At 40.3% G+C, this 16,664-nt stretch overlaps 2 protein-coding genes across 2 annotated transcripts; both read left to right on the forward strand.

Annotated features, from left to right (window-relative positions):
- Positions 1–1,210: 1,210 nt before the first annotated feature.
- On the forward strand, positions 1,211–11,723 carry LOC102197174 (tetraspanin-7-like). Its single transcript, XM_005752021.1, has 8 exons — positions 1,211–1,329; positions 5,884–6,072; positions 6,287–6,361; positions 6,450–6,545; positions 7,811–7,966; positions 8,158–8,241; positions 8,332–8,403; positions 10,865–11,723. Exons 1-7 carry the CDS (start codon positions 1,249–1,251, stop codon positions 8,398–8,400), a joined length of 750 nt encoding a protein of 249 aa, XP_005752078.1. The 5' UTR covers positions 1,211–1,248; the 3' UTR covers positions 8,401–8,403; positions 10,865–11,723.
- Positions 11,724–12,849: 1,126 nt separating this feature from the next.
- Positions 12,850–16,070, forward strand: LOC102197459 (mid1-interacting protein 1-B-like). Its single transcript, XM_005752022.1, has 2 exons — positions 12,850–13,026; positions 13,736–16,070. Exon 2 carries the CDS (start codon positions 13,918–13,920, stop codon positions 14,398–14,400), a length of 483 nt encoding a protein of 160 aa, XP_005752079.1. The 5' UTR covers positions 12,850–13,026; positions 13,736–13,917; the 3' UTR covers positions 14,401–16,070.
- Positions 16,071–16,664: the final 594 nt, after the last annotated feature.

The following is a 16,664-nucleotide window of genomic DNA, read 5'->3' on the forward strand; positions in this document are numbered from 1 at the left end:
GTAGGTGTTGGCTACACTTTTCAATCCCAGCAACTACTTCTTAGTTTCGCAGATGATAAACTGGGAACTACACCAAGTCCCAGTGTGAGATAAATAAGGATAATTTTGAACAGTGATTCCTAGAATTAAAAACAAGCAGAAAAGGTCCAGTTTAAATTCTGACTGCTTTGCTCGAAGCAATTGTTGCAATATGAATGAAATAAACATATTAAACACATCTGTTGGTTTGGTTTTTCTTCCTTTGACTCATGTTGTCAAAGTTAACATTCAGTCGTGCAGAGCCACCACTAAAGTCCTGTAAATAAAATGATGCTGCATGTGGTTTAAAACTCAAGAATAAATCTTTCAGGGGATGAAATGGATTTCACAGAGCTCAAACATGTTTATCAATGTGACTGAAAGGAAGCACATTGAGTTGACATTTTGCTGACTGCATTAATGATCTGATTGATTGGTCTGAAAGCTGCAGCAGATTGACGTGAAGAGACTAAAGGATTTGTGCAGGTTTGGTTGGTGGTTAGAAAGTGATGGTACAAACACGCGAGCCTCATTCTTCACACGCTGACCACACAATTAACATGGTGGTGACTATCAGTGAGTCTGAGCTGCTGTTACACCTGCCTGTGAAGGCCCAGCACACCTCACCCATTAAACAGAGCTTGGTTACTTGAAATATTTATATATGTATGTGCACTACAGACACTGTAGTATGACTAAAACTGATTCACATCTAGAGTGGAGCCGTCTGAGAGGCTCAACATGGTCTAATGGACAGATTTAGACAAAGAACTTAGACTCAAAGCAGGCTATCAGAGGGGAAAGGAGCAGCACCACACTTAACACTTACCCTGCTACACATAAATGTCCCCCATTATGAGTTTGACTTGAAGCATTGGCTTCAGAATGTGCCTAAATTAAAAGGACTTTACATGCAAAATGTCCATAAGGGTTTATGTTCAAAGATTGAATGGGGAATATTTGTGTTTGTATGAATGTTTTATTTGTTAAATCGTAATGTTGAAAATCATGTATTATACTTGTGTTTGTCTGTAATTAATGTGAGGTTAATACAGATAAACTAATAACATAAAACATGAGGAGCTTGCTCTGTTGTGCAGTTACTGGTAAAACCAGCAGAGGGGGCTGAGCGGTTGTCATCGTGAGGGAGAGGTTTCCCTCTTCCTGTGGTGATAAAAGAGAGAAAGACGAGCGGAGTTCTGGTTTTGGTCCCTCAGTCTCAGATGGATTATGGCTCCCAGGAGGATGGAAACCAAACCGGCGATCTTCTGCCTGAAGACGCTGCTGCTGCTCTACTCCTTCATCTTCTGGGTAAGAAAACCTGTTCTTCATGTCTTATTTTAACTTCAGCTAAATCCTGTCTCACAATCAGATCCAAGAGCTCAACGGGTTTGTTTAAAACATGTTTAAACTGCTGAAATGTCATTGAAATCCTCAGACTGAAATAGTTTGAATAGGTGTAAATTTGATAAATTTTAGAATAAGCTGCATTAATTAAACATGCAGGTGAGTAGATAAAAACTTCAACAATTTATCTATTTTTAAAGTGGACAAAGTCAAAGGTCATAGGATCGGTAATTATCTGGATTCTGAGGAATGAGTAGGATGAAGCCAGAGCTCTGACACCAACCTGAAAATGAAGACATGGACCTCCGGAGAGGGCACTGCTGAAACAACACCTGATAACAGGAAGCAGTCATGTCAGTAGAGCTGATCAGAATATTCTTTCTGTCTCTTTCAGGCTCAGGTCTGGTTGTCTTAGTCCAGCTCCTGTTTTGTTTCATAATCAACAGTCTGTATTTCCTAACCATCTTTAATTTGTTGTTGTTAGTTTGTCCAACTTTTCCCTCAACCTTTATTTTCTAGGCCTGATCAGTTGCTCAGTCCTATTTCTTATTATTGTTCACTAGTTTGTTTGTTTTTTTCCTGGTCCCAGTTATTTCCTTTCTCAATACATTGCCCTGTTGATTAGCAGCCTAGATGTGGTTGTTTATTGTTAGTTGCTTTCCACTGTAACCCATACAGCTATATTGCCCTAGACTGATTTTTTTAAACCATTCAGGTGGTTGTGTACCATTGATTGTTACCTAATGGATTATGCTAGTTACTTTCTAGTCCTCAATTATGTTTCTTCCCAGTTGTCCTAACAAGGCCTGAATTCTGGTGCTAATTTTAGTCCAGTCCCATTTACAGTCTAGCCTGGGCTGCTACCTGTTCCTCATTACAATCTTCTCCCAGCTGTTGTCTTTTTTTTTTACACAGTCCTGTTTGCAGCCCTCTGTGTAGTTTCTATCTCAGTTTGTTGATTACTCTGAGTTGATGTTTTCTAGTTGCTTGTTGCCTAGGCCGCCTTGATGCCGATGACCTAGGTTTTTCAAAGAGTCTGGCCATATCATTGCTGCAGCAGTTGACTAACACTACTATCTAGCCAGTCCACATTGTTTCCTTTTTAGCCAACTGTTGCCTACAAAACCCAGATTGTTGACTTGTCTGGTTTCTCGTCCTGTAATGCCTAAAGTTGCCATACCCTGTTGTTGAGGAGGATTCATTGTTTTGTATTCCTGATTGTTTACTTCACTGCTGTTTTTTACGGGTTGTTGCCTTGTTTGAATTGTTTGCCCAATCCTGCAAATTGGGCTACATTTGTTTTTTGACTTTTCATTTATGCTGTTAGTTTTATAGGTGATAAACATTTTCTTGTCATTGTTGTTGCTTCCTATTTATCCTAACAAGGCCTACTTTCTGTTAAGAGTTTAGAGTATCCCTACTTGTTGCCTACAGTAGTCCTGTTTTTCCCCATTTTGTTTCCTATCCCTAATTTCTAAGCAGTCTGTCCTGTGGTTTTCTAGTGCCTAAATCTGCTTAATCTACTTGTCATGAAAACAATGGTTGTGGCTGCAACAACTGATTGTTGCCTACCTCTGGCTGTATCCTAACATTGCTGGTAAGCCCCAGTTATTGACTGGTCTGTGTTGTTGTCATATAGAGTTTAAGTCACTTGGCCGTGGTTAATGCTTAGAGATTTGGGAGCCCAAATCATGATCTTGTCCAGGTTGTTGCTATGTCCTGGTAGTTGCCTAGCCATTTTATTGCTGTTCTTTCTATTGCAGTCCAGTTAGCTGTATTACCCAAGATATTGCCCCAGCTTTAGCTGTTGCTTAGACTGAGTTCATCGAGTTCAGCTTCTTTTCCAGTCTTGGTTGCTATTGGATTTTTAGCCTCTGATCATTGTCAGGTCCTTCCTATTGCAGTGGCCCATTTGTGCTAATGAGGACTGAGTTTTGTGTGGTCTTAGAGATCTAACCAATAGCACAGACTAACTTCCTCTTGCTCTGAATGAGATTTCAGTGTTGGAGAGACTGTTTACTCTCGATGGACGCTGACTGTAGTTCAGTCTGTCAGAAAAATTTTACCTGCTGAGTATTAAATTAAATTTAATTATCATTAAATTAATATTTAATATTGACCTTATCTGATCTATTTCTTTTCCAGATTCAAACGTTAGTCTTTCATAACAGATTTTACAACAAAATAATCTAGTGCAGAATCATGTAAGTCACATTTTACTATAAATGCCATTGTCTTTGTTGCTGGCACAAAGTAAATGATAAAGATATCGAACATTATTTCCCGCTCCATTTATTGTTGAAGTGAATCAGAATTTTTTTTTAATCTTCCCAGACACAATCTGTTGTCTGCTGCACAAACACAAACTCCCACTTTTATCCCGAATCAAACCAACCTGACGTGACTCCAGCTGACAGACGGCTTTCTTGTCATCTGCGGAGTGTTTCAACATCCCAGCATGACTCCTTTTGAAACGCTCATACAGGCGCAGCAGGCAGCCCGGCACGACCGGGAGTCAAAATCAAATGCCTCCTTCGTTTATCTCCTGCCAGCAGCCAGTGCCTTTTCTCCTCTTTCATCCTGTGTCGGTCTTACTCCCAAATCTGATCAGGCGTCCTCATAAACCACCTGAACAAGACATAGTATCCAGATAGAGCGCTGGCTCATCAGAAAAATTAGTTATAAATCATGAAACTGATATTTGCATGAGAGGTCCTCAAGAGAATTTACAGTGATTTTCAAAACAAGGGAATTTCACCTTGTTAGAACCTTTTAAACAAACCTTTTAATCAATATGTCAGGTGATTTTGTTTGTACACTGTGCTCAAATATTGTTATATTTTTAGTTTGAAAGGCTGAAATCAGATCCACGGACTCATGTAGCATAGAGAAAAATTAAGAACCAAACTGCAAGAAGAAGAAGAAGAAGAAGAACTGCAGATTTGAATCACATTTCATATGTTTTTTGTTTTTATTTATTTATTTTTATAATTACCAGTTTTGACAAGGAGGCTGGTATTGAGAGTTGGTGATGGTGGCCCGGGTGCTTTTAAGTGCTTTGGTAATTATTTTTTATTGATTTTTATGATGTCTGTGGACAGTTGACTTCAAAATAAAGGCTGAGATTGGTGTTGGAATGATGTGACCTATGGACGCCTACCCTCCTCCCATTATGCCCCACAATCTTTTTCTTTTAAACACAAATATATTTAAATATATTTGTATCATTATAGAAACCTGGTCTATAAACACAAACCTACCACCTACTCTAGTAATCTCAGTGTCCATCTTGTACTACATCTACTGACAACCATTCATCCAATCCACTCTGACTGGGTGGAGCACACATTTCCACAGTGGTGTTTTTTGGGAATGTTTTTGAGGACATTCCCTGACATTAGTGCACTCTGAAACCTCTTTGCTGCTAAATTTAACTGTCACAACTAAGTGCCGAACCGTAAAATGGATGCAATTATTATTGAAGACATCCGATGAGCTACCCCGGAGCACAACGAGTGAATTAAACTGGAGTGAAAACACCACTGCAGACATTATGAGTTTGTCAGAGTTACTTTTGCTCTTCTTCTGTGTGCTCTGACTGTGTCTGCAGCTGCTGAGCTAAATTCTTTCAGCTGGTTTCAGCTGTATGTAGCATCCAGTTTGTCATGGGGATGCTGGTCCAGCTTCTTTTCCCATCTGTTTGTCACTTTGTCACTTCACTGTCAGAGTCTGCAGAGACATGTGGTGCTTAATTACAGTCCCAGCTTCTGTGTGCGGTTCAACACGTCTGCTGCACAGCTTTAACTTCTTTTGCAGATTAAACGTTTGCAATAAGAATGATTTCTTTTGACTGGACAGAAAACATTGTAACTTGCTTTACGTACCAACTGTATAAAACTAAAACGCCTTTATGCTTCCTTATGAATGAATGATGAGTTTAAGGGATCTGTGGTCATATGAGGTTCATGTCTTCATCAGCTGTTTGTGAACACTAAAGTTTTTGTTGATTTTTATTTTTATCATGGCTATGTAGTCTTTTCACTAAATTACTAAATAAATAAGAAGTCTACATCTTTTTTTGTCCCATATTTTAATAAATTATTCAATCCCCAACCAAGTAAAATGATAAAAACAGCCCAGGTCATTACCAAAATTATTTGTTACTCTTTTTCTACACTTGCACATCAGTGATTTGTCTCTAATTTGAGATTGTACTGTATAACTGTATATTTAAATGCTGCTTTTGTCCAGTTCTTCAAAATAGCCACTAAATATAGCAACAGGCATATCATCATAAAAATGATGTTAGCTAACATAACATATATATTTTAAAAAGAGAGAAATTCGCACTAATAAACCATCTACCAAAATGTTAGTGGGTTATTTTGTTTTTTTAATAGAGCAGTTAATACAATGAACTGAAATAGATTAAAATGCAAATTACAATCAATCAATGTAGTGTTTTTAAGTTTTCTTTTTTTTTTTCTTTTACACTCATTTTCTTAAACACTCCTTCAGGTGACAGGGGTGGTCCTGCTGGTGGTGGGGTTATGGTGGAAGTTCATGTTGGGTCCCTACATGTTGCTGATCTCTAGCAGCCCTTCCAGTGCTCCCTACGTCCTCACTGGCACCGGCGCTGCCATTGTCCTGTTCGGACTGTTCGGCTGTTTTGCCACCTGTAGGGGGCGTCCTTGGATGTTAAAACTGGTGGGTCTTCCAGCTTACTCGGAATTTGTTAACAAATGTCTGACTAAACCTTTTATGAGGTTTTTTTTTTTTTATGTGACTAAAGGTTTCAAAATTAAAAAATCTCTGCTAACTAATATATCTATCAAGTTTTTAGGTTTAATGACCAGTTAACTTGCTCATTCTGTATGGTGTGACTCCTTGTCCAACCTCATGACCTTTGATCTCTCCTCAGTACGCAGTGTTTCTGTCTCTGGTCTTCATGACTGAACTCATTGCTGGGATCTCTGGATTTGTTTTTCGTCATGAGGTCAAAACACACTTGAGAGTTTTCAGAATACCTTCAAAAAACACAGCTGCTCATTCTGACCAATATCTGTCTGTGTTTGCATGTTTAGATTAAAGGGACATTCCTCACTGCCTACAGTGCAGCAGTGATGAGATACGACGGACGAGATGACAGGAGTGTGGCAGTGGATGGTGTCCAACGCAGAGTAGGTGTTTTCCATGATCCACTCATTAATGTTTCGTAAGTAGTATATTGGAAACTAAAAAGTTACCTCTAAACTTGCCAAGTATCTTAATAAAAGAAGCAACTTTTGGGTGGTCCCTTATTCACAAAGGGTCACCACGGGAGGAAGTGGCACGTTTTATGCTGGTTGCCCTTCCTGACATAACCCCAAAGGATTTTGTGTCCTCTACTGAGACCAAACCAGGGATCTTTTACTTGTCAAGCTAAAGTCCAAACTGCTAGTCTATGGAGCATTTTACCTTATTACCAACACCTACATTTGTTCTTTCTTTTGGGTGTTTCTCAGGGTCATATTGTTGGTCTCTTATAGTTTTAACTTTTAAACAACCCTCTGTGGCATTAATTTTATTTTATTTCTTTAGAGAGCAAATATTTCACTTTACTTCTTGCAAGCCTGTCGGTCCCTATTCATGGATCAGTCAACAAAGTTGTCCTCCCCTTGTTTTACTAAAGGCAATAAGGGGTACCAAAAATGTCAGTGTCACTGTTATATATACATACACACACACATATACACACTCCTGTGGTAGCAATCAAATATATTTCAAATATTGATGCACATGTTTTATTAATGCAGTTATTCAAACATATAAAAATGATATAACTACTTTTATTTTATTAAACATGTCTCATGTCATTAAAGAACTTCGGAGCCCCGCAGGGGACATGGGAGGAAAAAAAATTAAGACTGACTTTTCCGAGATCTCGCAAAACTATCTTGGGATCTCGCAAAAGTTTTAGCCGCATTCTTCCCGTTAGCTCGAAGCTAACGGGAGGTCGAGACCTACTACAGCCGGGAGGAACACTGCTTTCCCGGCACATCGTGTCTCGACCTCCCGGTCGGCTTCGAGCCGGCGTCCGAAGAATGCGGCTAAAAGTTTTGCGAGATCCCGAGTTTGTTTTGCGAGATCTCGCAAAAGTCCGTCTTAATTTTTTTTTCTCCCATGTCCCCTGCGGGGCTCCGTAAAGAATAAAGATTTTAAGGGTTGGAGTGATAACTAAATATGCAGTCTGCATGAGGACAATAACATACAATAGAGATAATTAATTTCCTAATTTAAAAAAAACAAACAAAAAGAATGTCAGAGACTTCATAGGCAGAGAAACTTGCTGATATGTCCAGCGTTCTTTTATGCAGATTTTACACTGATGACGTCTTTCACACATTCAGAAACAAACATGATGAGATGTTGAAAAGTGGTGATTTGGTTGTCTCTGTTTCTTCAGTTACACTGCTGTGGAGTTTATAATTACACCAGCTGGTTCAGCAGTGTGTATTTTCCCATCAGTGGGATTCCTACCAGCTGTTGTGTTCATGTCTCTGACTGCAATGAAGCGGACCTCAAGAACACCACTCTGGCAGCACAGAAGGTCTACAAAGAGGTCAGGAAGGCACAAATAATACATGAAGAAAATTCAGTTCCCAAAAGTTTTCATTTGCATTTGCTTTTCTGTGGAGATTATTAAGATTATTATAATTATTAAGTCTAACAACCACAATTATGCTAAGTGGTCACATGATGGTGATCCATCAGTCTGTATTTACTGCAAATCACTTTACCCTGTCTCTGCAGGGTTGCTATGAGCTGGTTGTGTCCTTCATAGAGAGCAACATGGGAATCATTGCTGGAGTTACCTTTGGTATTGCCTTCTCTCAGGTACTAAACATGGCCTTTGGAATCAATAGGAGACAATAGGAGACAGTGACACTGAAGCAGAAATAAAATCCATCTCTCTGTGTGTTTTAGCTGGTCGGTGTAACTCTGGCCTGCTGCTTGTCTCACTTCATCAACAGCAACCAGTACGAGATGATCTAACAGGTAATCCACACGTCCCTGGCACTAACCTATCACTTTCTGATGGACACTAACTAACCAACCAAGGTGTAGCGTAACTAACCAAAGCTACACTTAACCCACCTGAAAGTGAGATCTAACAACAAAAGTATCCTAAACTAGAGTGTTTATGCATAGGAAAAAATATAATAGGAATGTGTGCATAAAGCATAAAACACAGCTTTGGTAAGAAAGTACTTACCAGTAGAAAAGGGCTATATAAGTCGCAAATCTAGATCTTAACCTACTTCTAACTCATACTTACTTCAAACCTACATGTAGACCTTGAACTAAACCTAACTTACATTAAACACAGAGAACCTAGCCCAAATCTACACTTAAAACTACCCCAAACCTAGAGATACACAACCAATGCAAGTCTAGATCTTGACCTAAATCAAGCCTAACTAATACAAACTGAGACCTTCACCTAGAGCTGGGCGATAGAACGATAACGATATGTATCGCGATATAACTTTTACTCGATAGAGAAATTAAGCTATCGCGATAGACCTCACCGCTCTTGTCCCCTTAAAAAAAAAAAAAAAAAAAAGGTCAGCCAATCCAAACTAAGTAGCGCAGAGCCGAACCAATCACAGCCGCAGCGTCACGTCGCGTGACTTGTTACGTACAGCACAAGTGCCAAGCCGCACGTGTGTTTGTTTGGGAAGCAGCCAGCGGGTAATGGAGGAAATGAGTGCGCCGACTAGAAAAATCAACCGAGCGTGACCGAAGAGAGAACAGATGATGGTTCCAATGCCGGAGAGATTGTCGAACGGAAGAGCCATAGAAGCTCCGTAGTGTGAAGGTATTTCGGCTATTTCAAGTCTGACAAAAAACAGAGTAGCGTGCACTGTAAATTGTGCCGAAAGCAAGTCTGGAAATACAATAAACTGGTGCATGCGTCACACTGTGCGCCACGTTATTGTTTCGGTGAAATGAATTTCTACAATACTGTTAATTCTACTCTCTGCAGTGTTTAAATGCTTACACATACACACACAGTTACTGTCGGTCCACACATACGACTGGGTTCTGCTTCTATGCCGCAGCTTTGTTTACTTTTTCCCACCGAGGCTTCTAGACTTCTGATTGGCCAACATTTCTGCACGGTTAGGAATCTAGCGCCACCTGCTGCTTTGGCATGTTCATAGCAGCGTTTTCCTTCATTTCTGCCTTTATGTGTGGACGGGATTATTTTTTAAAACGAAAACGGAAAATCTCCGTTTTCAAAAATACCCGTGTACATGTGGACGTAGCCTCAGTCTCTGACTGGAAGCGCTAATTCGTCATTCGGCTTTTGTCAGACTAAAGTAACTGTTAAAACTGTTTGAAAAGCTCAGCTATACAACAAGGAGAGATTGAGAATTTCCTTTTAGTTCTCAGTTTATTTGATATTGACAAAAGTTAGTCAGTTTTGTCTGTTCTTCTGTAAAACAAACTAAGATTTATTTTTAGAATTAATATTTTGTTTCTAAGTGGAATTGACAATTTAGTCTGTTTCGTTTGTTCTATTTTGAAACTTAGACGCTTTAGCGGCTGCCTTTTGTGTAGTTTGCAATATTTGCCTTTATTTATCTGAAAAAGTCTCATGTTCCTTAAGTACATCTACCCTGTTGAACTTATTATGGGAAATAAATATTTAAATAAAAACAAGCTGCTGATTATTTCACATTTTACTTGTGAGCAACGGCACATTTAAATCTTACAAATAGAGTTATTTGGCTTATATCGTGATAGATATTGTTATCGCCTGAAATGAAAAAAACATATCGTGATATGAAAAAATCTCATATCGCCCAGCTCTACCTTCACCTATACAAAACATTAACCTTTACCCAACCTATATAACCTTTCACAATCCTACATCTAACCTGACCTACCTCAATCTACCATCTACCCCAAGACTATACCTTAAACCTACTCCTAACCTAAACTACACCTTACCTGCGGGGATAGCTGGGGGCAGGGATAGCTCAGTAGGTAGAGTGGTTGCCCCATGATCGGAAGGTCGGGGGTTTGACTCCACTGAACGGCTACCCTGCGGTACCGTCCCTACACACTGCTCCCCGGGTGCTGCATTGGTGGCTGCCCACTGCTTCACTGGGTGAATGAGTTAAATGCAGAGGAGTAAATTCCCCATGGGGACTAGCACATACACATTATGACATTATTATTATTATTATCTCAAACCAAGCTAAAACCTAAAGCTACACCTAGCCTACCCCAAGACTCAACATTAAACTTACTCCCAACCTAACTCCAACCTCATAACTATATTTGATGTACCCCCAATATAGACCTACACCTAACTTACACTAAAGCTGAACACACCCAACTTTAATCTAAAGTTTACCTGACCACATTCTCAACTCTTTAAGTGAATGTAAAACAAGCATGTGCTGTTGTTTACCTCCATCTCCTTTGTCTGTGTTTTCTTTTGCAGGAAAGTGAATAAGATGTACATCACCATGGAAACCTTAGGAAAAACACACACATACAAACACGCACTGTTAGCATTCCTCTTGTATTTATTTTGTGTCTTGCTGTGAAATACTGAAAATTGACCCCTTTGTGTTCTCTCTCTTTGTGTTGTTAGGATCTTTCTTTGTATGTGTGTCAGGCTCAGGTCCTGAAAAAACCTGTTGTCAGTAACAATCATATTCAGAAAGCCCTCTTAGGGGCACCAGAACACTTGAAAGGCTTGAAATTAGATTCTGTGGCAGTGTGCTGTGTTTGAAAGACGTGTTGTTCATGTTTCATATTCTGTGTACTGTGATGTGACAGATTTTATATTTCTGTTTTCTGAATGACAAACTCACTGATAACTATTTGAGACATGCAATGTTTTCAACAAAATAAAGGAGGCTGCGTGTCGTGTCGATAAATCCAACATAAGAAAACCTTACATGTAACATGTAACTTTACCTTGACATAATAGCATCACACAGTTGCTGCAGCTTTGTCAGCTCCACATCCATGTGAATCCATCCACAAGAATCTCCTGTTTACCCACATCCCCAAAGGTGCTCCATTAGATTGAGGATCTGGTGTCTGTGGAGGCCAGTGGAGTACAGAGAACTCACTGTCAGGTTCAAGAAATCACTTTGAGATATAGTTTCGTGACATGGTGCGTTTTCCTAATGGAAGAATTATTAGGATAGTTAACAATACATAGGTAGACTGTGGCTTTTAAACAATGCTCAGCAAGAAAATATCCATCACACCTTTACACCAGAAAAAAACTAAACCACTGATACAAAGCTGGAGAGACCGTTTCTTGCATGTCATTCATCAAATTGTAAACCCACCATCTGAATACTAAAGCTGCCATCTTCTTGAGCTATTTTGTCTTAGAGAGCAATCATATGTTCAGAGTCGCTTAAATCAACTTTCTTTTCCCTTCTCATGCTCACTTTGAACTTCAGCAGGTTGTCTTGATTATTTTATACATGCCTAAATGCATTAGTGCCATGTGATTGGCTGATAAGATATTTGTGTTAATAAGAAGCTGACAAGTATACCTACTGCTGTTTGGCATTATTTAAAAAAGAGCATCCTGGTAATAAACTAAAATACACAGTGAAAATAAATACTTTATGGCTGGGGAAGAATTCAGTCGTAATATAATGTGGAGCCAGACGGGGGCAATGTTTTACACATCCATCCATTAGAGACAGACCACCATAATCACACATAACACACAATTTAGGATCACCAGTTAAGCTAGCATGCATGTTTTAGAACTGACTGTGGGGAACCAGAATTCCCTGAGTGGATCCATGCAAACACGTTAGAACATGTGAAATCATCTTTAAAATAGTCATTTGTGGAAATGAAAACAACAGCATGAGATTGTGAAAACCTTCCTTATATGGAATCAGAAACTTCTAGTGAGTTTTAAAAGTTGTAATATTTTAAATTAAATTTGTAACATCATCCTTGACTCCTTTGAAATATAATCTAGTCTGATTTTATAATCATTATCATTATATATATTATTTGATCTATATCTTTTGATTTATTTGAGCTACCTTACTAAGTCCCGATGTACTAAATAAAGGACATCTTGGGCTTTCCGTTGATATCTGATGTGTTTGGGTGGTCTCTGTTACCTCCAAATAGGAAGGAAATCACAAAAAACGTTTCATGGGAAGATTCTTTTTTCCTGGGTTCTCAGGAGGATATTGATGTTTATTTGTTTGTTCATACAAAAGTAACATTTATTTCTCCCCAAAGAGGGGGACAAGGTTGCATCAGTCAAAACGTGACAAACAATATAAAATAAAACAAAGTCTTAATAATATATTTAAATTTTAATGTAACTACTGTTTTCGTTGTAAACCTTAAATGTAAATAAATATATTATTTCCAAAGCTTTATTTTTATTCAAGTCAGTTTATAAACAATGCAACACTATCCGACGTTCTCCGTGACGTCACACCCTCTGTGATTGGCTGTGATCGTGATCCCATGTTTTGCTCCGCCCCGACTCTCCTGCCTCCCTAACAACCACCACCGGCCCGACCGTCTGCAAGATCCCTTTTCCGGACAGCTTTAACGGGCAGAAGTAGCGACTTGGTACCCAGGAACCACAGCCGACATACGGTAAGCTGACGTAGGCGCGCTGCCGCCGGTGTTTACCCGTTTTAAAAGTAGACTTAGCGAGCTAACGGTACCCGGAATCACCCGCTGGCTGGGGTGGCGAGGCTAATAAGAGCAGCTGTGCGGTCATTTGTTCCGGTTAAAATGAAGATTCAAGCGGTGTAAGCGTCGCTAATTCACAGTTACATAGACTGGAAGGATGGTTTATTGGGCCCGCCTGTTCAAAGGTCCCCTGGTTTAGCTTTAGAATGAAGCAGGTAGAGGCCGGTGCCGTGATTCCCCTTCATTTCCGTGTTTTCTCCTGCAGACCCCCCTCCTCCTCTGCCCGGGCTGCCACCGCAGGTGTTAAAGCTGTTTTTAAAAAAACGTTGCCAGCACCTCACGTTTATTTGCATGCGAGGCTGTGGCTGTGCAGCACAGAGAGATTTAAATAATGCAAACCGATCTTCAGCAGCAACAGAGGTGGCTGAATATGAAGTGAGTAACGGCGGTGAGGCGGGGGGAATCCGATGTCCGATAATGGATGCAGGATATACTGTTAAAGCTGGCTAGTTCCCCCATCCCTGAGCTTTGTAGTTCAATCATGAAGGCCTCAAATGACCCTGCAGATGTCATGGGTGTCCAGCATGTCCAGGAGATGTCCTGGATATGCTGGGTCTCCATTTGAAGCTGCTTCATCCTTCCTCCTCTTCCTTTTGTGTTTTTATATCAGGTTTATGCCTCTGGGGTCAGCTGGAGTCCTGCAGCAGAAACACGGGGTCCTCAGCTCAGGAGCTGGCCCATTTTGGAGCAGTGAGTGCCTCCGCAGTCTCTCAGTAATCCTTTAAGGAGCATTAGCGGGCTAAGTTTGGCGCTGCGACCGCTGGCCAACACGGGCCCTCACCAGCCGCCGTCATGCAGATACCTGACTCCTACAACCAGAAGAACTCGCTCTTCAACGCCATGAACCGCTTCATTGGCGCTGTCAACAACATGGACCAGACAGTGATGTTGCCCAGCCTGCTGCGGGACGTCCCACTGGACGACAGGGATGACCTGAAGCCGACAGAGAACGGGGAAGGTGGGGATGACGGTGGTGGCACAGGTAGCACCAGCCCCACTCACGACAGCGCCTACTTCCAGCCTGATACTGACATGTACAGCTCATACATCCTGCTTAAATCCATCCGCAATGACATCGAGTGGGGCGTCGTGCAAGGCGAGGAGTTGCGGAAGGAGAAGGCGGGTGTGGCCAGCATGGTGGTGGCAGAGGAGGATGACCTGGAGAAGCAGTTTCACTTCCACCTGAATGGACTCCACGCGGTTCTGTCGAAACTGACGCATAAAGCTAACACACTGACGAATCGCTACAAGGAGGAGATCGGCTGCAGAAACTGAGCGCTGAATGTCCTGACGGTTGGCGCTCTATGGGTTTTAGCTCAGTAACTACAAGCGAAGGAAGGAGCATGTGCAGACGCCAGAATTCACTTAAAAGCTTTTTCACAGCCCACAGTGGTGGATATCATTGTGTTAAATTAACTAGCCAGTCCCAAAAACGGTGAATAAAAATATCTGCAGATTGATTGTGTGACTGGAACAATTTGGGCATTTTTTGTCAAATAATGAGAACTACAATTTTAATAACAGTTATTCAGTCAACTGAGTCCTTGTAAGGGTCGTTAAATCATCTTAAATGCCACGTTTTTGTATTCACCGGCAGCTTTTTGGATCTCATTTTGGCACATGCACTGATGCTGACTTCATTCATTATAGCCGATTTATGCTTTGGTCTTTTTGAAGAGACTTGGCAGGGACATCAGTATATGTCACTAAGCACAAAGCTGATTCAAGCTTTAAAATTCTGAATTAAGTCTGGATCTGTGCTACTAACAGTAAGTCAGTACAGTAATGAATTTGTAGAGAATGTTTTCACATGAAATCAAATCACCTCAAATTAATACGTTTAAGAGATAGATGATGGGTATGCAGGAGAAGGACAAAGGATCTAAAATTGATTAATTTTGAATATTTGGGTGGTTTCATCAGAAGAAATCTGTTGCACTTCTAAACTACTGTAAACAAACATAACCTTAAAAAAAACCCCTAAACTAAACCATTTTAAATGAAATAGGATCCTGGTATAATCCCTGTGGAATGCCACTGAGCCAAAAATCTGTCTCTGATTCCAATAACTCTTTCTTTGGCATACTTTAAACACCTGAATCCACTGTTTGTCTTCTGGATATGACATCTTGTTAAGATTCGGCAGATTAGAGTGTCTCTGCTCTGACCTCCCTACAGCAGTTTGTAGTTAAAGAGCTAAAACATGTTCTTCATGGACTTCCCTTTTTTTTTTCTTTTTTTTTTTCCCTTGAAGACTTCGTCGAGGTGGTGGGCTGCTTGCATTCTATTTTCAGGGTTGACATCTGTCCGTTTAAAGGAAACAAAAAAAAAATCTCCTGACATCCTTCATTTCATGCTGCAAATTCCAAACTATGCAAACACACGAGAGCACAAATGAAGCTGGCTTGACATTTCTGTACAGCTTTAGACGCACAAAAAGGAGAAAATATGAATCCTTAAATTTCCCAATCGTAATAAGAACCCAGTTCTCATGGTGCATGATCGTTCATAACCTGTTAACATCTCCTGACAATCGATTGTAACCAGACCACAAATTCTCAGTTCTTTGGTTTAACTTAAATGTGGAAGTTCTGATATTTTAAAGATGCCACAGTTTGTCCATTTATTAAAGGACTAAAGCACCTTATTTTTAAAATTTTAAGGAGTTTGGCAGAAACCCATTGTTTTTGTCTGGTTTCAGCTGAATAAAAGAGAAGGTGTAATAAATGGTTATTGGCTGATTTTTGAACTGAACTTAAAGAAGCGAATGTTTTGTTTGTCGTCTCAAAGCTTTGTTAATGAATTGAACACTGTGCTTGATGGTCGATGACATGTGAAGGCGTTCTGGAGTCTGTGTGTGTGAAGAATGCTGGGTGTACATATACTGATGTTTATTGGTTTTTCTATTTCTGTCCAGTTTGACCATTAAAAGATTTTGGTGTGTATTTTTGGTCTTTTCGTTCATCAAAACTTACTGACCACATTTGGGAAAAAAATGGTTTCCGTATTGCTGCAACCATCTACAGCTCCAGACCACGTGTTACCATGACAGCACTAGTGGTATGTCAGCATGCCGAAGAAAGGTGACACTGACGTTTTCTGTTCTCATTTCTGTCTCTGCGCTTGAAACAGAGCTTCTTCCTGGAGTTTTTAGAAAAGTGGCAACTGTTGTAGTTTAACCCCAACAATGATCTTTGTCCAACACTAACCCAGCAGTTTTAATGGTAATTAAAAACTGAATCTGCTAAGTTTCAGAGGTAGAGGTGGTTTCAGATGCTTTTTTTAAGGGATCATTTTGCATTTCATTATGTTGTGGTTTTGCAGACATGTGACCACTAACCACATGACATTAAGTTATGGTAAATGGTCTGTATTTGTATAGCGCTTTTACTAGTCCCCAAGGACCCCAAAGCGCTTTACACAACCAGTCATCCACCCATTCACACACACATTCACACACTGGTGATGGCAAGCTACATTGTAGCCACAGCCACCCTGGGGCGCACTGACAGAGGCAAGGCTGCCGGACACTGGCCCAC

This window comes from Pundamilia nyererei, unplaced genomic scaffold (assembly GCF_000239375.1).
Source record: "Pundamilia nyererei isolate P.nyererei 1_Seehausen unplaced genomic scaffold, PunNye1.0 scaffold00339, whole genome shotgun sequence".
Taxonomy (NCBI): Eukaryota; Metazoa; Chordata; class Actinopteri; order Cichliformes; family Cichlidae; genus Pundamilia; species Pundamilia nyererei.

Coding starts and splice junctions, on each gene's coding strand:
- LOC102197459 (XM_005752022.1), top strand. CDS start 13,918: ATGCAGATACCTGACTCCTACAACCAGAAGAACTCGCTCTTCAACGCC.
- LOC102197174 (XM_005752021.1), top strand. CDS start 1,249: ATGGCTCCCAGGAGGATGGAAACCAAACCGGCGATCTTCTGCCTGAAG. Junction 1,330..5,883: donor TCTACTCCTTCATCTTCTGG/GTAAGAAAACCT, acceptor ACACTCCTTCAG/GTGACAGGGGTGGTCCTGCT. Junction 6,362..6,449: donor GATTTGTTTTTCGTCATGAG/GTCAAAACACAC, acceptor TTGCATGTTTAG/ATTAAAGGGACATTCCTCAC.